This window comes from Colius striatus, chromosome 2 (assembly GCF_028858725.1).
Source record: "Colius striatus isolate bColStr4 chromosome 2, bColStr4.1.hap1, whole genome shotgun sequence".
Lineage (NCBI taxonomy): Eukaryota > Metazoa > Chordata > Aves > Coliiformes > Coliidae > Colius > Colius striatus.
This window is the reverse complement of record NC_084760.1, coordinates 103989926-104012640: the sequence shown is the minus strand read 5'-3', so window position 1 is coordinate 104012640 and position 22715 is coordinate 103989926. Positions and strand designations below refer to the sequence as shown.

The window sequence follows — 22715 nt, the reverse complement described above, 5'->3', positions numbered from 1 at the left end:
AGAAGGAGAATGTACCCTGGAATGTAATGTTATTTCAGCCAGTTTGAGCTGAGAAAGCAATCTAACCACAGCTGTGTACAGTCCTGTAGGCTCATTAACTCAGTTTTTGGAGTGCAAACATGATACAGTTAAAAGCTGTCTGCTTCTCTAATGGTACAGAATGTGTCCATCTACCTAAACCTCACTGTTTCTGAGCCAAATGGGAGTATCAAAGAAGTTCTCATTCTGTTATGCTATTGCCCAAACTACAGTGAAGAAAACATTGGCACAGGAAGAGAAAGTAAAAGCATTTTTGCTCCTTAATGAACACACGTTGTCCAAAAGGTTGGATTTGCTGCCATAGTATCTGATAAAGAAAGAAATAAAAGCCTTGGATACAGCTGTGAAACATGAAAGGATGAACACAGATTCTGGGAGAATTTAGTTAATTATTGTTCTTCCTGCAATCAATGGGAAATATGAACAAAAATGTGATGAAAATTTGCTGGTTAACTCAAAATTCTAATTTTTATCTATTATGTCTTATAATTGTTAATGCATAAATGTAACAAAAAAGGTAATTCAGAAATGTATCACAATCTTGTTATTTCCAAGGATTTATTTGTATTTTTCAGACTTCTAACATTAACTTTGTCATTATGTTATTCAAACCCACCAAATAATATTTTTAAAAATCCATCTGATATTTTAATAAAACGAGTATCCTTTTCTATTATAGAAATGATTCATGGCCAAACTTTTCATACCAGTTTTTCTGCAAAAAACCTCTCTTCCAAAAATAAGATCCTGGAAATAATTGCAGGTGAAAGAATAAAGCTTCAAATACATCATTTTTAAGATTAAAAATCCATTTTAAATCTATCTCCAGAATTACAAAGATGACAAAAGTATTTCTTAAGATACAACTCTGTATTAAATTTCTAGATTTCATGTGGACCTGAGAGTTATATAATCAAAGGGTTTTGCATCTATAGTCACTTCGATACAATCTTTTTGGTCTATTCCTGAGTCACTGTTTTCACTAAATGGAATATCAGTTCTCCTTTTAACTGTGATATGGAAAAAGGTAACAGAGGTGGCTTTTGAAAAAAAGGCAGTGGTAAAAAAGAGCAAACAAATGCAAATTGTGCACAGACTGAAGTATAAGAATGGTTTTAAACTACTGGATTAACAATTTAGCTTGTCTTTAAATTCAGTCTCTAATGTCAGAGTTATCCCAATCTTTATAAGCAAGTAGATATTTGTGGGCTTGTCAGATACTCTGTATCACAAATGTCTAAATTAGTTTCCCTCTTCTCAAATCCCTCTTGTAATCCATATGTCTCATATCTCATGTATGCTTTTTTTCCATGAAAAAATAAGCAGGGAATTGTCATGCTTTGAATATTGAAGGAGTTTTCAAACTATAAAATTTATAAAGAAAAAAACTTTTTACATTTTCTACTTATCTCTCCCCTTAATACCAAATCACTGGGCCTATGAAATATATAATAAGAAGGATTAGAATAAGAAAAAAAATATCCTGCAAAAGTTTGGAATGGGGAACATGTAAAAAGCACACAACAGAGCATGCAAACTAAATAGACTGCTCTCAGTTTTAAAGCAGATCATAAGATTGAGCTTGCATATATTAAAGGATGTCACTGAAGTAAGAAAAATGAGGTAAAAATGAACGTTAAAAAACAAGCATATTGTGTTTATGTCACTGGGAGAGAGTGGAGACTTTAACTCTGCTGCTCTAGAAAGTAGCATTACCAGGGAGCTTGACACTGAAGAAGCCACAAAGAGAAATCAGAGTGTTCTGCTTTCTGATTTGTGAATATAACAAACAGTTCAGCCTATGAAAATATATAGCAGACATTGCAAACTATGATGGCAAACATACTTGTATTAGATTTTTCTTGCTTTGTAAACATTTCCTAAAAGAGAATGCAAAGAGCTTACTTCTCAATGGAACTGGATATAACTTGTATTACAGAATTCATACAATATTCAAGTAGGCTTTTGAATGGCAAAGCTACAAGGAAGTTCTGTTTCAAGATAATCTTTTTCTCAAAAGGGTTTGCCAAAATTACTGTTCTAGAAAACTGCAAGACATTTGCCGTTCACATATGCAATCTTTTTGCTTTTTTTTTCCCTGACCACGTGGGTAATGAATAAAAAGGAAAGGAAAAATCAAATTCTGAAAACCTTCAAGTTCAGGATGCTATTATTCAAAAAATAATTTATTCCAACCAAATGGAACAATCTAAAAATCCACTTTCACATGCATTTCAATGCATCTTAGACATCTAAATTAGTTACCTTCCTATTGAAGAAGAAGTGAGCCTCTTCATTAAAGATCTGGGCCCTGTTTTATAAAGGTTTTAAAAAAAATAACAAAATGTATTTTTTTAATAATAGTGTTATTCAAAATCAATTTAACTGCTAAAAATAGATATTTTAAAACATTATTTTCCTGATCAAAATCCACAAAGCTTTCAGAAATGTAAAATTTGAGAGAATGGGAAATTCAGGGGGAAAAAAGTTTGAAAAATCAATAATATAGCTTTTCTATTCTTTGGCATTAGTACCTTGGGGACATGAGGAACAATGCCATGTCTTTGATATTCTCCAAATGAGGTACAATCAGATCCTAAAATTTTACCCTCCATTTATCACTAGTCTCTGTTTCTGTGACAACAGACCTTAGGAACAGTGAATCAGATATTCAGTGATGTAACTTCATATAGTTTACACTGGAATTAATTGAAATATGCCAGTTTAAACTTGCTGAGGATCTGGCATAGAGCTAACTAAATGTCAGTCATCGGAAAGCAAAAACTGCTGTATCCTAAAGATTTACCAAACCTATCCTAAAGATTTTAAAGCAGACATATCCAGAAGGGCAATTGGACAGCTTAAAATGAGACAAAGTTATTCACACTTAGTATAACACAACAAAAATTTCTACAACTTAGCAATAACCTAGTGAATTGGAGATATCAACGTTTCTCTTTCAGTTTGCTTTTTTACTCACTAAGGGTTGTATACTGTTCATTCAAGTTTTTAAACTATGGAAAGAAAGCTCTTCTATAATGACTCTCCCAGAGGTATCCAGATAATTTTGTTGATTAAAAGATATAATATATGAAATAAAGAAGATTGCTCTGCCAGGCAAGTTCACTCATGACATCAAATTGGGAGGACTGGCTGATTCACCAGAAGGTTGTGTGGGATAAGGCAAGAAGGATCTTTACCAGCTTGAGAATTTGGCAGAGGATCCTCATGAGTTTTAACAAGGGCAAGTGCTGAGTCCTGCACCTCAGGAGGAACAACCCAAGCACCAGCACAGCCTGGGAGTGACCTGCTGGAGAACAGCTCTGCAGAGAGAGACCTGGGAGTCCTGGTGGACAGCAAATTAAATATGAGCCAGCAATGTGCCCTTGTGAGCACGAAGACCAATGGCATCCTGGGATGCATTAAGAGTGTGGCCAGCAGGTTGAGGGAGGTCTCATTCATGGCTGAGGATTCCCTTAGAAGGCAAAGCCACTGAAATTTAAAGTAGGCAAACTCAGTATTGACATTTTTAAGATCTAGCCTGAAATTTTTCAATTAAGAACCAAATGAGGATCCATTTTAAGGTATGTGTTTATAAAGTTTACATTTTCAAGTAATCATGTGCCTAGGTACATCCTTAACTGTAGCTGAAATACACTAATCTTAACATTAACCTATGAAGTTACAATTATTTATGAAGATCCCTGACTATCTTCTTAAGATTCTCCCATCAAATTGATTTTAAAGAGCAAAACTAAACTACTTTATAGTGTTAGCAATAGGACCTTTGGAAACTGAGGAATAAATAATAAAAAATCAGGTTCAAAGAAAAGGTTTAGGAAAGATTTGCTATCCAGTACACATCAATGTAACTATAAAGTGGAAATGGTAGGGAAGTTACTTAAATAATGAGGGAGAAAAAGCTTATTGAAAAGTCTTTTAAAAACTATATTTTTAAGTATTTTCTGCTTTGTCTTTCACTAGCCTTTACAAAATAAACTAGGTCAAGTTAAAAAAAAATAGGGAAATTATTACCTGAGAATAATCTGCATTTGAGTGTCTGTCACCTTGATTCATATCCACATTACTGTCACTTACATTTTCATCACTTTCAGTAACAGAAGGGAGACGTGACAAAGAACGAAATCCTTTTTTGATGGTAGAGCGCGGAAAGTGGCTAGATTTAATAATAATTTTAATAAAAGAAATAATAAGTATTAATAAAAGAAAAATCAAACAACTTGAACCATACATTTACTTTAAAAATATAGTCTCATAATTACTATTCTTAAAATAATATTGTCGGAATAATTTGGACGCCTTTACTTTGACAGCTTAATATGGCAGCACAAAATCTCTATATGCAGATATTCTTTATCATTACTAGCTTGTCACTACAGACATATGCTCAAATATACCTATGCTCAAAATACCTGAACTGTTCCTACTTAAGTAGGATCCTCAAAAAACCAAAACCCAAGTCAGACGAGGAAAACTAGATGACAATGCCAGAAGTCAATAAACTTCTACGGCCCCTGGAGAAGAAAAATATTTATAACACACACTACTTAAATGGAGGTATGGGGGGAAAAATGTTTTGTGTCAGAATAATTTTTGTCTATTCCCTCAAAATGGATCTCCATAGCTACCAGACAGCTAAAATACGATAACCTGTGCAAGGCTTATTCAGGTTGTAGTAAAAGAAAGCTCTGTTGCTGACTTCAGTAGAGGCAGAAGTAAAAACTGATGGAAATATATTGCTTGTTAAGTGAATTAGGAGAGCAAGATCAAAACATTGCTCCACACATGCCAATTAGATATAAATGCATACATGTGTTATTGCAGCAATAAAGAACAGAGAAAAATGTAAGCATTTGTTATCTTGCCTCCTTCTTAAGGAGTAAGATAATGAAATATCAAGATCTTTAATAGTAACATGGTCACAATTATTTTGCCTTTGAGTGTTTCAAATATTTTATTAGAATAAAAGCAAGAGATTAAAAACAATTTCAGTCCCAGTTGTGTATTAAGTCCCTTATCTTATTTAGGCAGCTATTTAACTTTAATGAAATGCTAATACCTGCTTTAGATCTTTGGTTACTATCTGTTAGTTAAATCACAAGAGACTAAATTAGCTGATTGCCATAGAAACTTAGCACATTAAATAAACTGTCCTTGACAAAATGCAGTAAGTTTAAAATGAGACAATCCATTAAATATGAAAAAACAATATAAAATATATTAACATGTAAATAGTCTAACATCTTAATTATTATTCTCTCATTCTTTAATAAACTATTAATGGATATTGCTTAGAGCATTTTTTTCGTATTTCTACTCCTGCAATTTGAAAACAATAAGTAAATTATTGTCTTTTAACCAATTTAATGCAACACTGATCTTCCCAGAATATTCCAAGGTCATCTCATCCATGAACAAAAGCTGGTGTTCAAAAAAAAAACCCCAAAATATCTAACACGTTTATGACCAACTCATCCAATCACAATGATCAAAATGCAGAACCTGCCAAGTATGTCATTTACTCAGTTGACTTAGAGAGGTACTTAACAAAAGGTGTATACATCTCAAAAAAATATGCACCTTTCCAACAATTTACAGATTGTTGTCAGATTGATTCTCAAGAAATATCCTCCAAAATAGCATAAACCATTTGGTGCTCACTCGGTATGTGATGCATTCAATGCTTCCTCTGTCAGTAATTCAGTCAGAGTGGAAGAGAGGAGATTAATGATTTTAGCTGTTGTCTACCAAATGTTCACATCATAAGCTGAAGCCTGACAGAAATGTATTATGCAGTGGGTCAAATAAAAAAAAAATAGGCCCTAGTACACTTAATGGTAATCTTTCTTTTATCATCAGAGAGTAAATATTATGCTGAATGTTCAATATTGATTAGAAGTCCTGTATACCTCTGTTTCTGAAACACTCTGTATAAAAATCCTGGTTTTCAAAGGTTTATAGGGCTTCCAAACAGTCTTTAACACAGGGCATTTATATGAAGTTATGCTTTGAGCATGAGCTTGTTCCCCTGCACTCTTAGGCTTCTTGTAACTATAATGAACAAACATTAACACTAATTGTTCCATGCCAAATGTGTGATGGCCATGAAATACCAACTGGTCAGTCAATTACTTCATTGTTATGTGAAAAAAATTAAAAAGACCAGTATTTTAAGGATATTGAAGGTCATCAAAGAATTCTCCTACTTCTGGTGGAAGTGATCTATTGAGTATTCAAGTAGAGAAGCTGGCAAAGCAATTTTGGTAGAGACCTCTGCCTTTCAAGGTCAGATGCTTGAGAAGAATTCATCCACCTAGGGGACTGTCTGTACAGGTGTTACAAGTAGGGATGTAGCCCTCAGGTGTATATGTCCACACAGTGTGTCCAACAGTGTGGGCTTTCTCAACAGCATGCAGACTAGCAGATTGTAGGGAGCAGCGTATAAAGTTTAGAGAATCCCAATTTGTATCTTCAACAGGAAGCACATACACTTATAAGAACCTGCACTTCCAAAAGAGAAGGTGTGTTTGTAACCCTCAATGCCAAGAGGGTGTGTATAATTGCATGTATATTTAGAAATTCTTGGGATTAGTTACAGAAAGCTGTTCAGAAGCTTGTTGGTGTAAATTAACATGTGGTAAGCATCTAGTATACTGGTTTATCTGTTGTACTCTTGGTGTTAGCTTTAAACATACAGACCACTGACTGTAAATTAATTTTGTGGCATCAATAAATCCATAGAGTGCTCCGACTCTGATGTGCTTTAAAGTACGTGAACTGAGCAGCTTCTCAGCTTGACATAAGTCAATGTAAGCCATTGCGCTTTCACAGTGAAATGGGCTAACTATGCAATGCTGAAACTATATTGAATACTTACACATCTGTGGGTATTGTGATACGAATCAGTTTGTAATTCAAAAATGGACTAGTAACCTCAACATACTTTTCAGGTTTCTTTACCACAGGCTCTGAAAAAAAAGAAACTTGTTAAATATATATTTATAAGAAGTATTTAATATTATAATTTTGACAGTTTCCATAAGAGATTCGTCACCCCTAAAAATTTCACCAGTATCGTTGCATATACTTGAATGGAAGAGAACGACCAGGTTACTGTAGCTCAAGGTTACACATCATGAAAAAAACTCAAAAGCTTAACGCTCTGATACTCAGTCTGCAAGGCATTAAAAGTGTGCTTAATTTATAGTTAAAATTGTCCAAGGTAGCTCAGAACAACTACAGCAGCACATTCTGCCTTTGCTAATTCCCTCTGCTTCTTATCCCACTATATTTTACTAGCATGTCTGTAACACTTTCATGTTTAAGCTATCTCATATCATGGATTTAACTCCATTAACCAGTGTAGAGAAACCCTAGACCAAGTTCCAAGTTTACCTCTAAAAATATGGCTTGTTGCAGCAGGACTAGTCACATACTTTAAATGTTTGAAAGGTGTTCAAAAGCTTTCATGGCTCTGCATCAGAGAGCTTCTGTATTGCTTTGATAACACCCCCTCTTCTTTTTCTCCAGTAGAGTGCTTCTTTAGAGATAAATTAAGACAAAGGATTTAAGAAATAATAGGGCTACAGGTAATAATAAAAAATTGGGGAAAGAAAAAGAAAAAAAGTAATTCCTAGGGAAGTTCCATTGAAATTAAGTTAGATGGTAAGTATGGTGCTGAGAATATTTATAATAATTGAAATGTAACTACAAATATAATTCTGAGGTTTCAGTACACAAACCTTGAGGTTCAGATGTCACAATAGTTTTCTTTTTCTGACGGAAAAGCTTCCATCGAGGAACTGGTGGTGGTTGTGGTGGTTCTACCAGAGGACAGGACCTAGTTCTAATGATCAGGACAGGATGACTATATACATGGGAAAACCCATATTGCCTCAGCTTCTCTGAAGAATCAGCCTATGAAACATAGAAACACAATTTGACTGGGGTCAGATCTCCTTTCTCAATCTATCTCTATCACAAAAAAACCAGTATGCACACAAAAGCATCCAATGGCTTGCAATGAAACAAAAATAGTTCACTCAACAAGATTATCCAAAAACATTCTAAATAGAAGTTTATTCAGTAGAAAAAGTATAATTGAATACATAGAAACATTTACATATATATTGCTTTAAACTATAGACTCATCATGTCTTTCAACTTATTTATAGAACTTTATTCTTTTACATGCTACAGAAAACATGTAAGTGAAGCAGAATGAAGATGTAAGAAAACAACGGCAACAACATTTTTTATTAAATAAATATATTTTAAAACACCTTTTTCAAGTGAAGAAGTCCTTACTGGTCTTTTAGGTAACTTGTAAAATCTCCATAATGTGATATCACTTTGAACCAACACATCATTAAACTTCAGCTTTTTGACTGGCTAATTTAGAAAATACATTAAAGGCATTGCAGTTGATCTGTCTAGCAAAGCCCTTACCAATAGATTTAAGAGCAATTTTAGATGTGGACATTGAATGGTGCTCTTCCCATCAAAATAATAATGGTCTAGTACCTAAGATCTTTCACTGCTGAAGGTTCTATTACAACATTTGCACATTATCTGCAGAAAAGAATGTAGTTGTGGTTGTCAGAATTGTTTGAAGGAAAAGGAACAAATCAAACACAGTGAAGGATACACGCAATTATCAGCCTCATTTGACCTCTGAATTTAGAAAGATATGCTACAGGAGTGGTGACTGGGTACACACATATTCAAGCAACTTAAAAATGCAAGTTAAAACATTCAAGATTAGAAAGGATTTTGAACATCAGTTAAGTGCCTTAAAGGAGAACTTGACAGCTGCTGAGTAGAAGATGCACTGAATGACTCAATTAATGATTTATTTTATTTGAGAAAACTTAAGATAATTAAATTCAAGCCACACTGATCCATGAATATACACACCAGAAAGCAAAGCTACAAAGGATACCGGAAAAAAATCTACAGGCAAATTATTGCACAACTGCAATCAATAACCAAATTTCCTTCAAATTTAGGGAGCAACACTTATCCCAGTGAATCTACTCTTCCAAGCTTTCTGTAGTTCTTTCAGTGTAGTGTGTCTCAGCCCTCAACAAAAGCTTGAAAATGGACTTTTTCTAACCCACAAGAAATGCACTACACTGCTATGACTTTTGTCAACTTCCATTTTTTTCTCACTCTTTACTAAAATACTGGTTTGGACATATAGGTATTCATCTGCTTCATCCAGTTGGGTTTGCTACACCTCTTTTTCAGTAATTTCTATACCCTAATAGGCTGAAGCCAAACATGAGATACAAGGTATTAGGTGATACAAAAAAATATAACCCTATGTCACCGTTTCCACTTTGCCTTTTTGATGACTAGCACTATTTATAATTAGCAAAAAGAGTATTACCTGAGATTTTAAATTAAATTAAATAAAAACAAAATCACAGACAATAAGCTAGTCTTCAGAACAACATAAAGTACACAGTACAATTTTTAAAAAGAAAATACTGCAACAATTAAGAGCAATAAAGCATAAAATCTGCAAACCATGTCTAGAAATTTGTTTGTTCTATGAAGTTTCCAGAGAAGGCAGCTTAAATGTTAATGTTCTAATTATGATAAAAATTATGTAAATGTAAAAAAATTAAATCTAATTAATAATCAACTCAAGAAAGCTTGCTCTGGCACTATAAATAGCTTTTGTAGACTGTGACTAAGTGGAAATTTAAGTATTGTTTTTACCTCAGCTGCATAAAGTGCTACACTCTCTCCAGTTGTTTTCACCAGTTACAATACTAATGATAAAAATAGATATAAACATGATATTTCTTATAGACTATCATATCAGAAAAAGCATCTCAGAGAAGCCATTCATTGTACTTTAAAAAACCCTATAACTTATGTTTTTCAAGTAATCCTTAAAATAATTAGAAGTATCTCATCATGGTACATTATCTAATCTACATCCAGTTTTCCCCAGGAGACTTTAGCTCAGAAGAACATGGAATAAAACTGAAAATTTGAGGAGGCTGTGTTAGGAAAGTGCATATTCAGAACTTGGAAGTACCAAAATATAAATTTAAATGATAGTCATTACCTGGTGACTGCTCCACTTTTATTACTTTTGTTACAACATAGCTGCTAAAAAAATGAAACTCCTTGATAATAACAAAAGTAATGCCTTTTTGGCCTGAGAGTGTAGAATCTTACCATCTGCCCTAATGAAAAAATATCCTCTTCAAACAAATGTAGTGGTACACAGACAGCATATACAGCCATTTCTGGCTGGTTTGGCACAGGAGATTCTACAAAGAAAACATCAACATGACTTAGAACAAAGTAAAGAGTAAACAAATGTTGTTGTGCCTCACCCTAAATTAGTCTGCTTTTTCTCCCTTATTTATATCAGTCTTTACCTTGTCTGTTGTTTCATTTGAAACAAGAGTTCATTGTAAAGTACTTAGAAGAGAAGCCATGGATGGAAAAAATACATTGTTTAAATCCTGGCATTCTTACATTATCAACAACTCTTGCATGTTTTACTTCGTTTACACATACAAATAACAGAAACTACAAGAAGAAAGCAGGTGCAGACAGGATTTCAGTACACAGGTTGTGTGATCTGCTATACATAAGAATATTTTGTCTTTGTTCCTTTCATCTCCAGCTTAAATATACGATAATTGCTTTCCATGTGTAGTAAGTATTCAACTGGAAGTTGTTCTAAGAATAGACAATTTTCTGTGAAGTGAAATTAAACAATACCATCTGCATAAAATTACTTCAATCACTTGATTAAATATAAGCTGATGTAAATCAGAGTTACTTCCCAGTGGATTATTAATATTTCTCCCTGCATGCTTATGATTCCTGTGTTAACCATAGCTCTTGTGTTAGCTGTGCATTTCAACTCATTCAAAAGAGAGACTATAATCTACATTTGATCTCCGACCCTACTGATATATCTGATCTATTACAAATACAGAAGCAGATCTTATGAAGTCCTACATATTACAGAAAAGTACATGTCACAAGGCACACCAAACTCATTGGCTATGAAAAGTATTTCTCAAGTAAAAACATTTAATCAAATACCAGGTGGAATATAAAGCTATCATACTCAGTCCAGATGGGTTGTGAAATAAAATGTCTGCAGTGCTGACAATAAATAGCAATGAAGAAATCATATGGATCATACAAATGATTAAACAGACACAGCAAATTCACTTTAATAATACAATATCAGAAACGTATTGTACATTATACCAGTACCTTTTAAAAGCAATATGTAATTTGATCCTATTTCAGTGTACCAAAAATAAGGTTGTATGCAAATTATTTGCCACCAAAAATACCATTGACTAGAATGAATTCAGAATAAGCGGAAACTAGTTAAAACTGATAGCCTTGATACATTATTAGATGAAAAACGTTACAACAAAACAGTTAGATGCAGCAAACTTGGATACCTTTCAAAACATATTAACCATTAACTGGTTTTATTTAAGAAAAAATCACAGGTTTTGGAGATTTATAAAGAATTTTCTCACTGTATCTTAATGTTTCTCCTACACATTTATTTGACAAACAAGAGTTTTACCTTTCCAAAACACTTCAGTTGGCTTTAAATATCCTTTTAATCAGGTGTGCATCTCACTTGATATGCAGCTCATATGTTAACTTCTCCTGTTGTGTTTGGCTTTGTTTATTGAAAAGTATTTTTTTAGTCTTCAGAAATCAACCCATGTGCTTTCCACAACTGACATAAATATTGTAGAATTATAATATGTGTTTGAAAAATCAGAACAAAATATTAGGTTCTGGTCCCTACTTACAAGTGAAAACTCTTTTCAATAGGTAAAAGGAACTTTACAGTTATGTGTTATGTACCTAACTGACTTTGATGGTCATCACTAAACACCTACTTAGAATAGATTAGACTAGACTAGAATAGAATGGTAGGGATTGGAAGGGACCTTTAAAGACCATCTAGTCCAACCCCCCTGCAGAAGCAGGTCCACCTAGATCAGATTGCATAGGAATGTGTCCAGGTGGGTCTTGAAGACCTCCAAGGAAGGAGACTCCACACCTGGGTAGCTTGTATGCACTTGGATGATTTCAGAATTTTTAAACACAATAATAATTTCTCAACACTTCTGTGCCATAAAAAAAAGTATCAAAGCACAATAATACTTAGCAAAAATAAAATGGCAGGTTTGTAGAACAAACTACTAAATTCTCAGATAGTGTCCTCTACAGTCGCATATTATTCTCTTCCAGCAGTTCAGAAATTATTAGGAAAACCATTAGCCTAGAAATATAAATGAAAAGTGAGGTGGTGACTATTTATAGGAACAAGGGGCCTAAACAGCTCATATCATATAACCATAAAAACCTCTTTATGGAAAGAATAGACTCCCCAGATATGGAAGGAGACATAGTTACTAGAAGAAAAGGCTGATTAGTGGAAAAGTGGAGATTGTGTGCTGAAACAGGCCAGTAGGACAGAGGAATTGTCTACAAAAGCTGCATGAGGACTAGTTGGCTGATAAGCCACAGGACAAAGCAGCTGGTTGCTCTCAGGAAGAGCCCTGACTGATCAGGTGAAGGGCTTGTTATTCTGCTGGATCCATGTAATGAGATGAATAGAGAAACAGGTTCAATGCTTCAAGGATCCAACTTATATTGTACTTGGAGTGTGCAGTGGGTATTGATTTGATTGTATAGCTGATTCAGGACTGTACTCATACCTTTGCATTGGGGATGCAAATTTCCTAAGATGAAGCCAATTTTGTTCAGAGCAGCTCATATGTTTCTGTGTTTTAGATATGTGAACAAACCAATGTTGATAACACAGCAATGTGTCAGCAATTGCTGAGCAGAGCTCACATAGCACTAAATCCTGCTGTTTCTCACTGCTGCCCTAGTGAGTATGCTGGGAGTGGGCAAGAGGTTTTGTCCTTCTGATTCCTCATAACACTGGTGGGGAATGAGGAAGTGACTAGATGGAGTCTTAGCTGCCAGACAGTATCAACCCATCACAAAAGTGTTACCTACAGTAAATCAAAAGTCTAAGCATTTTCGAAATAGTTAGAAGTAACTGGTACGTCAACGTTCATGAAACTCAACAAGGCAATGAATATATAATTCAATGAATGTAAGAGGTTTTGCCATTTTAGAAATAAAATATAAATGATATCAAGAGTAGTTAAATATCTCTATAGAAATGATTCATATTCATCATAAAAAGAAGAAAAATTCCATTAAAGTTTGCACACTCAATAGATAGAGTGAAAACTTGCAGTAGGGCAATAATCACTTTAATGGTGCTGGAAATTAAAGGCTTTGTAAGGAATTTGCATTAAAAAAGAAAGAAAAAAGATTAAAAAGATAACAAAAGAAAAAAAGAATAAAATAGAAAAAAAGGATAACAAAATAAAAAAAAAAATGGTGCGTTAGGTAAAGTCATTGTCACAAAATTCCCGAGAACGACTGAGAAACTTTTACAACTACAGCCTCTGGAGTCTCATTTTGAACCTAGTCCTAGTTTCAGATATTACTTTATGCACCAAATTGGTTCTACTGTCACAGGTCAGTCTGCAGACCATGTGCTTCATAAAGCCTGCAAGCTTTTCCTCTTGTGACTACAATCCCACAACAAAAAGGCATTTTAATTCAGTATTATTTCAAATTGCAATATCTTTTCTTTTTTTCTTGCAGTCTAATAGTCATAGAATTGTAGAATCATAGAATGGTAGGAGTTGGAAGGGACCTTTAGAGATCTAGTCCAACCCCTCTGCCAAAGCAGGTCCACCTAGATAAGGTCACACAGGAACCTGATCCTACATTTGATCTGTTTCTTACAGCTTCTGACTTTACAATCTCCACACTTACATCCAGTCAGATTCTTATAAAACTTATATAGTGAGATATCTACCTCTTATTCTTTTTCAAAACTCTTTTCTTGTTCAAACTTAGGATAAAAGAGTTTTCTGACCACCATTTTTAACACCCGAACCAATAATCTTTCTAAATAACCTCTTCACAGACCACTAACTGTCAGTCAGAAAAAAGCATAAACTATGCTTTTGTTTTTTAAAGACCCAACATGATGTAGTTTTTCATATGGAAACACATTGCCTGATGATACTTAATTCTCTTTCACTCATTTTGCACAATTTCTGGAATTCATCACTTGGATCCTTCTGCTTTGCCTTTGCTTTCTTTTCCCCAGTCATGTTCCTTATATTCATGTGGAACTCCTGATTTCCTATTCCACAACTACTACTAAAGTAATCTGCATTCCTGCAACACATTTTAAAATTTACTGCTGTTTAACTCATCTAGTAGTATATAAAAGTAGGAATTCAAATTAATATATTTGATGGTCACAAACAGCAATATTGGTCTGATATAAATTAAAATAATTTAAAACATCAATTTTAATTAGAATTTAAATCAAGAAGCAGAAATCCAATTTGCATAGTGAGCTTCATTCTTCTACATATTTTTACTTTGTAGTTATTTCCCCAAAGGAAGATACTCTAACTTTTTTTTTCTATTGATTTGCAACTACATAACATTCCAGTTAATGAATGTTTCCTTCTCCTAGCCATATGGAAATACTCTATGTATGCAAATGTAAGCAACAAGAAAAGAAATCTGCTTAATATATGTTTAGGAAGATTTTCTCTATTTTATGCTAGTAAACACGACATTTCACAGATTATCACAGAATCTGTTATTAACTGATTTCTTGACTGACTAGTATTTACTTGTGATTTTCTTAGAAAGTTTTATTTTGTTTTTAATAATTAAATCAAAATGCACAAAGGAAGAATTTACTTAAATTTTATGCTGTCATGAAGGTATCAAAACAAAAAACAAATTCATGAAGATATATTCCCAGGATAAAGGAAACTAATTTATTAAACAATAAAATCATGGAGTAAATTCTAATGAATGTTTCTGGCCCCCTTGCCTCCTTGTTCTTCAACAAAGATTCATTCCTGCTTTTCTCAATCACAATTTACTGAATAAAGTAGATATCGAACAAAGAGAAGCTATTAATAGAGAACGACCATTTACCACTAGAACATATCTTGATCCTACATGACTGGCTAGCAACTTCCAAATTTTCTGCATAAATTTACTTTATCTTTTTACATCAAACACAAATTACTGCAATACTACTCTTAATGTTGCATGATTTTAATAGGTTAGAATTTCAGTCTGTAATGCAGCCCATACAGAACTGCAATTTTAAAAAACTTATATATTTAATCCTCCCCCAATTAAGTTCAAAGCCAAATAAAAGTAAAGTCCCTTGTTCTACATAAATCTCCTCTCTGTATTTTTACCTTCAAAAGAATAAGCCTTACTTTCAGTTGAGGTCTGAAGAGAATGCTGGGCTTCTGACATTTGTGAAGAGTGATGCATGAACTTGCTTTTTTCTTTTTCTCCTTCTCTCCCTTTCTTCTTTCTGATTTCTCTCTGCTCTACTTTTTCTACTAAGCAAAATCAAGATTAAATATTTTTCTTTTTCAGATACAAACTTTCAGTTATAAAGTCTCATAACTCTCAATGCTTTGTAGATACATTTAATTACATTTTAGATACATTAAAAAAAATTGACCACAGGATACTAAAAGTCAGAACTAATGTCATTCAGATTTTATTTAAGTCTTAAGATGTAAATGCAGATTTCCCAACAAGGGGCCAATAGGGCTTCAGTCTCACCTTACAGTTAGTGTTAAGTTATCATGTCCCTACTAAAATGTTTGGAATTCCTGCATTGTGTGAAATATTTTCTTCATATTGTTGTTTGTGTCCATCAGTAATCTCCAAGGTTCTGAATGGACATGGAAGAAGAAAGTCTCCCACAGTCAGAACCTTCTTTCAAGTCTTAGAAATTAGACTATAGCAAAATACACTTCTAATATATTAATCCCAAACATTAATGCATCTGAACAGGCTCTGGTAGCCTCAGAGTTAGAGATTACAGAGTTGTATCATATCATAATGCTTCCCTGATTCTTAGCTTTTTCAGTTATTAATAGAATTTCTAAGTTTTAGGCAGGATTACATTTACAAAGTTTTCTGGGAATAAATTAAAGCACCCCATTGGATGAATGACAGTGCTGTTCCCAGTGACAGTATCCCTGTGCATGTCCATTCCAAACTCTGATAGCAAGAATTCCTAAAATGAGAAAATACTCTCTCAGCTGGGTCTCTTCTAACTTTTTTTTTTTACACTTTTGACATCAGGACATTTGGGATTTCAGGTGGAGAGGCAGGAATTTTTTTGAAAATCTATGAAATCTATGAAGAAATAGAAAATTTTCTATTTGATTTATACCTTCCAAAGACATTAGAAATGTTGTGACATTGTATCCATGCTTTCAAGTTAAAAACAGCAATTAAGAACACTCAGTCTCAAATATAAACATTGAAGAATAATATGCTGGAACAAATAAGCTACTAAACCAAAGTTTTTAAGCTGAAATGTAAATAGGATTAGCAGCTCTTGAAGAAAATTAATACCTATAGATAATAGCATAAGCAGAAAAGTTGATGTAAATAAAAATGCAAGTAGATATTACAATGTACTTGTTAGAACTCTCTGTAGGTAATCGTGCCTTGTAACATCCATTATGAAATGTATAATATATTGATGGTAAGAGTAGTGTTGCCTTTAGGGAATCTGTAACCTCTCTGATTGTTATTCCTCTGCAAGGAACGAGTCTTCAGAAGAATGGCTGCTACATAGATATGAACAAATCACTGCCATAAAATAAAGCTGTTTTCATTTAAAAGAGAGGCCAGTACTGCTTCCAATGTGATCTGTAGATAAAACTTTGAATTTACACCACAGTAACATGTTTAGCAAAACAACAAACTCACAGACTTGCATGTGGTATAATGAAGACAAAGTTTCGAAGCCAGAGATTATGCTAACTTTACGTTTAGCCTACAAAAATAACACTACCTAAAATTACAGACCTTTGCCAACTTTAGCAGCTTTCTCTGCATTCTCAGGTTTATCTGACTTCTTATTCACAGATGAAGCTTCATTTTTTAACTGTGAGACTTTGGTCTCTTCAGGTTCTGTATCAGACTGAAGATTATCAAGTTCTGGAGTTCTCTTATTTGACCACTTGAATTCTGGCACAATCTTTTTCAAAAAGCCCCAGACTTTGTCCAAGTATCCAGGCCTTCAAAAAAAAAAAAAACAACCACACACATACTTGTATGTCAATGATAATTATATTTGCGATAAGAAAAGAGTGTGATTTTCATTTAGACAACACTACGCTACAACTGAGAATCTAATTCTTAGGAAAGTTACTGTGTTATTTCAATTAATAAAACACACTTTCCTCATCTTCTGTATCAGCCAATTTGCTAAAAGACAGATTATGGACAGATCCATAAAGAATGAGATGGTGGTCAGAGAAGCATGTAAATAAAGTGTCCTTTCTAAAGCTTTTTAACTAGATAAAAGTTGCAGCTGGGAAATTCAGACCACTGTATCCTGTTCATTCATTCAGTAAAAATAATGTCACATTGGATCTGTTTTAAAAAACACAAAACGAACTTAAAACACACAGGAAACAAAACAAAATGTTATTATAGGTTGGAAAATCTATTTTTGCTTGGAAACAAAGAAATATCTTCTGTTTCCATTTAAAATGTGAAAATGTTATGCTAGCTGAAGTTCATTACTTCCAAATCAATGATGTGTACTTTGTATAGTACATTCAGATATAAAGTTATTATTACGGGCAAACATTTTGTATTGGTATACTAGAGGAAACAGATATCTCTAACTGCATTTTAACCACAGTGATTCATATTACTTAAAAATAAAGTAATTTTATAAAGAACAAGCACCAGCTTAAAGCGACAAATTACTTTACAAGTGATTGTATGATGCACAAAGAAAAACAAAATAAAATTGCATCCCTTGAAAGCACATTTCTCATGTGCCAGAATTAAAAACTGTACACTTCCTGAAATTTATGCCTAAGGAGTTTTAGGGCTCAATCTCACTTTTCATAACACCTTATAGAATTACATATTAAACAATTAATATATAAATGATTTAACAGAAGAACTTACTGAAGAGGAATAACTTCTGGTATCCATCCAGTCAGTGCATGTAGAACTGTAAATTCCTCCAGTTCTCTTTTTCCAGTTTCAAGTACACTATAAGATAAAACCAGAAATCATATGGAATTACAACATAACCACCTCAAGGTAAACTCTGTAGTATACATAGTTTTCTGTAGGAGCAAGACCATATACAAACAGAATAGCTTTCTGAAAACCAAGTAATTACCTGCTATTTTAGTTTTCCAAACCACTGCTGACTACTAGTGTACAAAATGCCTCTGCATCAAGTCCATTACTTTAGTGTTCCCTCCAGTACAACGGCACAGTTTCAATGTTGTTAGCAAGCACACTATGTACGCTTGCACACAGTAGAGCCTCTTTTTACAGGGCTGGAGATGCAGGTTTGAAATCCTTCGCACTAAAAGTGGGATATGAATCTAGAATTTCCATTTCCTAGGCAGGTGCTCTATCTCCCAGGTTATTGTGCACAAGTTGACTGTATTTACAGTGTACCAAGCTCCATGCTTTCAAATGTATATGGACCCAACTCTCTTCAGAGATCTGTAGATCCTGAGAGGACCAAGGCTAAAGATGCCAGCACTTGGCTATGACTAACCCTTTTCTCTTAACAGTGTTTCAAACACATTCCTGCAAACAGAGTTTCCTAATGGGCAGCTCGAGGCAACTCCCTAGAAGTACTCCCTGTGCAGAAGTACTTTTAGATCACTCTTCTAACAAACATGACATGAACAGAATCAGATCAGTGTTTTAAATTCTTTTCTGAAACTTAGTTATTTAAACACTTGATCATTCGTTGCTCATCTCATAGAAGCCTGTGGACATATTGTCAATCACTTGCATCATGGGCCACCTTCTACTTTCCAGGTCAGTTTTAGGGAACTGGATCACCATACAGCCCACAACAGCAGAACTGCAATAAAAGCATCAAAAGTACCTTATGATACTCTATTCTAAATACTGGTTAAGGCTGATGATTAAATCTTCCTTAAAATGTCTTGGACATTTTATTTGACAGAAAACTGTATGTTAAACTTTTTAGGAATAACGGTATACAGATAAAGCAAATAGAGTACTTCAGGGTTTTTCAGTTTTCTGTGCATAAATTTACAAACATATCTAAAAAGGAAAGTAGCTGTCTGTAGCTACAGAGGTTTTTGCTTTATTGATTTACGGTGTCAGCTTTCAGGAAAGTGTATATTTTCATTACAAAATTTTTAGCAAAATATATTTCTCATATAAACTAAAACATTTTTTTGCAAATTCCACGTGACTTCACAAAGCAAACCAAAACTGAGATGACTAAACATACCTAGTATTTGCCAGCTTAATGATGGCTTTGGATAGCAACATTGGCCAAAGTTCAATTTGACAGGTTGTAGCTGGTAGCAACAAATTATCCTCTTCATTGAAAGGCATAGTGTCATCCACAAGGATCTTTCTCCAGCACCCCTATGATAGAGGGAGGGGGAAGAAAGGAACTGAGTTTGTGGGCTGGAAACAGAACATGGTCATAAGAGACCTTTAATGCTTTCCTTAGAATCCAATTTTACTCTAATTTGATTTACATTGCAGATATCTTTAAAAAAGGTTCTCATAAAATATCTGAGAAGAATGGAAATAGTATTCACAGCACTTTATAACCACTATGACATTCATTCCAGAGATTAATCTTATTACAGCTGTTTCTAAATGTATTTCTTCTCACATATGTAGTCCATCATGTGCATGCATACATTGCTGTTTCTTCAGCTGCCATGACAGATGCCCGAGATACAGTAACAGTTAAAATAAGGATTAACTAAGATATCAATTTTGCAAATTCCTCTTCAAGGTCTTAGTTTGGAAAATATTTGTGAAATAAGCGGTCCCCCTTGCTTGCTAATAACTAACTGGAGTTATTTGCTGCTGTGTTTAATGTACAGGAAAGCATTAAGACTGTACCTTATAAAACACTATAGGAAACAACACAAAATGGTCAAATGTAAATAATATTCATATTTCTCGAATAAGAAATAAATAGGTAAGACAAGATACTGCTGTCTCCAATATCAGATATTTCATTAGTAAATTGAGCTAGTATCCCATAAAAGAATCTTGCTTCCCATTCTCCAAAGAAGTCTCTGTCCTAGTGATCAAGACATAACTGACAGACTAAAGAGTTAGCAAGGCAATAGCAAATACTTCTGTTAACTCATTCAACATGACAAAAAATGACCAAATTACTAAAATGTTCACCATGTATTACCAGGGAAGGCACGATAATGGTTCTCTGCTTGTAACTAAACTGTGGCTTCCAGCTGAAATGCTTTGCTTAACTCTGTGTGAGTTCTATAGGTCTCAGAAGAAAACAAATTTAGGCCATATGGCTAAGATTCCAAAAGCATAACAAAGGCTAATATTTTTCTTCTGGATAAAAGCTATTTTCTGAAAGCTGAAACTAAATTGTTAAGATTTCCCAAGTTTGAAAAGGACCTAGTAAATGAAATGACCACCTATTCACCTTGTCTTTCAACAATAGCTGAAGTTTAATAGAGAGGGCAGTACAAGTTGAGAAGTAAAGGAAAAGATTGAGGAGATATTTAGGACATTTTTTAGTTCAGAGGAGTAATTCTCTGCATGTAATTCTTAAAATGCAACCTATTTAAAGGCATAATTTTTTTTCTCCTCAACAATTGCTCTCCTTTTATACTTCAGAAATAATAGAATCTATATTGCAAACATTTTGCATCAGTGATAATCTTTTTAAAGCATTTTACTATTAACTCTAAAAACAATTATGCTGTTTTAAGGAGATAAGACACCAAAAGAAAAATATGTGGGCCAGAAGGTTTAAGGATAGAAAAAATAAATCTATAGGTGAGAAAAGGTGGAAATAAAGAAACAAATTCAATAAATCTCAGGAATGCAAAACTATAGGAAGATGTGGGGGAAAACCGAAAGAATATTTTTCCCCTTATGTGAAAAATTGTTATCCACAGGTTTCATCTGGTGGACAACAATCCCCTCAGTGTTCAATACAGCATTTTACTGAAAACAGTTCATTATTCTTCCACCATGATTTGCCTCTCTTTTTCACTTAATTTTCCAATTTCTCCTGTGAGATAGATTTCTACTAATTACTGATATTTGTCTTTTCTTATTTGCACACTTTCTTCAACCTTTCATTATTTAACCTTTTTTTTTCAATGTTTTTCTTTCTGTAAAATACAGCTGTACTATCAAAGGAAAACAAATGAAATAAAACCAAAGGCCAAAACCAAAAACAAAACAAGAATGAAAAAGAAGCTAAACCACCCTGATAACTCTGCTTTAAAATGCAATCCCTTATCATATGAATACACAACCTTTGCAGCATTAAATTCAGACATAGAATAATGTCCACTGCTGAGGAACCTAAGCAACCTTTTTGCTTTGTCAAACTCATGCACCTCTTATTTCCTAGAATAATAAATTTTATTCTGTATGTTAATGCAGTAGTAAGGGATGAGGAAAGCACGAGAATGTAAATCTGCTAAGCGCTGCCCCTTACAGGAAAGTTAAGGGATTCTTCCAGTTAAAGATTCTTCTTTAACTGCTTTCCTATTTCTTCCTCAGTGCTGGCTAGCTGACATGTATCTTTTGCAAATTGCATGAAACTGACTTTTCAAATATCATATATGATCAATACTGTATCAGAATTGTAAATTTTTATTAATACAAATCATAGAATAATAGAATCGTTTTGGCTAGAAGTGACCTTTAAGATCAACCACTAACCTCATCCTGCTAAGCCCATCACTAAATCATGGTCTCCGCACCTCATCTACATGTCTCAAATATATCCAGGGATGGTAACTCCACCACCTCCCTGAGCAGCCTGTGCCACTATCTAAAAACCCTCTCAGTGAAAAAATTCTTCCTAATATCTAATCTAAACCTTCCATGGAGCAACTTGAGGCCATTTCTCTTGTGCTATCACTTGTTACTTGGGAGAAGAGACCTCCACATACATGGCATAGGAATATTTAGAAATAAACCAAATATGTTTAGGGTTTTATTACCTCTCAAGAGACACATATCAAGAAGTAACACACATAAGTGCAGTCAAGTTCTCACCCTATTCATTTGCATTCATATTCATTCCAAAAGATGCACATATTTTTAAACAATTTAACAGGGTACTGGAAAAGTAAAAGAAATTCCTCCTTACGTTTACTCATGAAGTGTTTATCTGTATAACCACTTGAGTAATGGGTTCCACCATAGAGACAAAGATGGCCAATATTCCCAGAAGTGTTTGGGTAATTATTTGGTATTTTAAACTGTAGAGATTTCTGAAAAAATTTTGCACTGAGGTGTTTCTAAGTGATGTGCTACATGCAACTCGATATATCCAAGTATGAAACTTGTCCAGCTTATCCATCTGAGGCACAGACTTGCTCTTGTCCCTCTCTGGGAGCATCATCTCTTGCAGATGTGATGCAAGTTCCTTCCCTTTGAAGTTCTAAAAACATTGTGAAATGGGAAGTTTGTGCCCTCTCCTTTTGTAGAGTAAC

The 22715-nt window shown here is 33.9% G+C and overlaps 1 protein-coding gene across 1 annotated transcript in view; it reads right to left on the bottom strand.

Moving 5' to 3' along the window:
- The window catches only part of ADGB (androglobin), a 106379-nt gene that overhangs the window by 60606 nt on the left and 23058 nt on the right, over window positions 1–22715 (bottom strand). The window contains exons 7-14 of the mRNA XM_061989647.1: window positions 19490–19629; window positions 18166–18252; window positions 17047–17258; window positions 15426–15551; window positions 10255–10349; window positions 7803–7977; window positions 6938–7028; window positions 4075–4216 (exon numbers count right to left, since the gene is read on the bottom strand). Of these exons, the coding sequence (XP_061845631.1) occupies window positions 4075–4216; window positions 6938–7028; window positions 7803–7977; window positions 10255–10349; window positions 15426–15551; window positions 17047–17258; window positions 18166–18252; window positions 19490–19629 (1068 nt within the window). The remainder of the gene's footprint in view (window positions 1–4074; window positions 4217–6937; window positions 7029–7802; window positions 7978–10254; window positions 10350–15425; window positions 15552–17046; window positions 17259–18165; window positions 18253–19489; window positions 19630–22715) is intronic.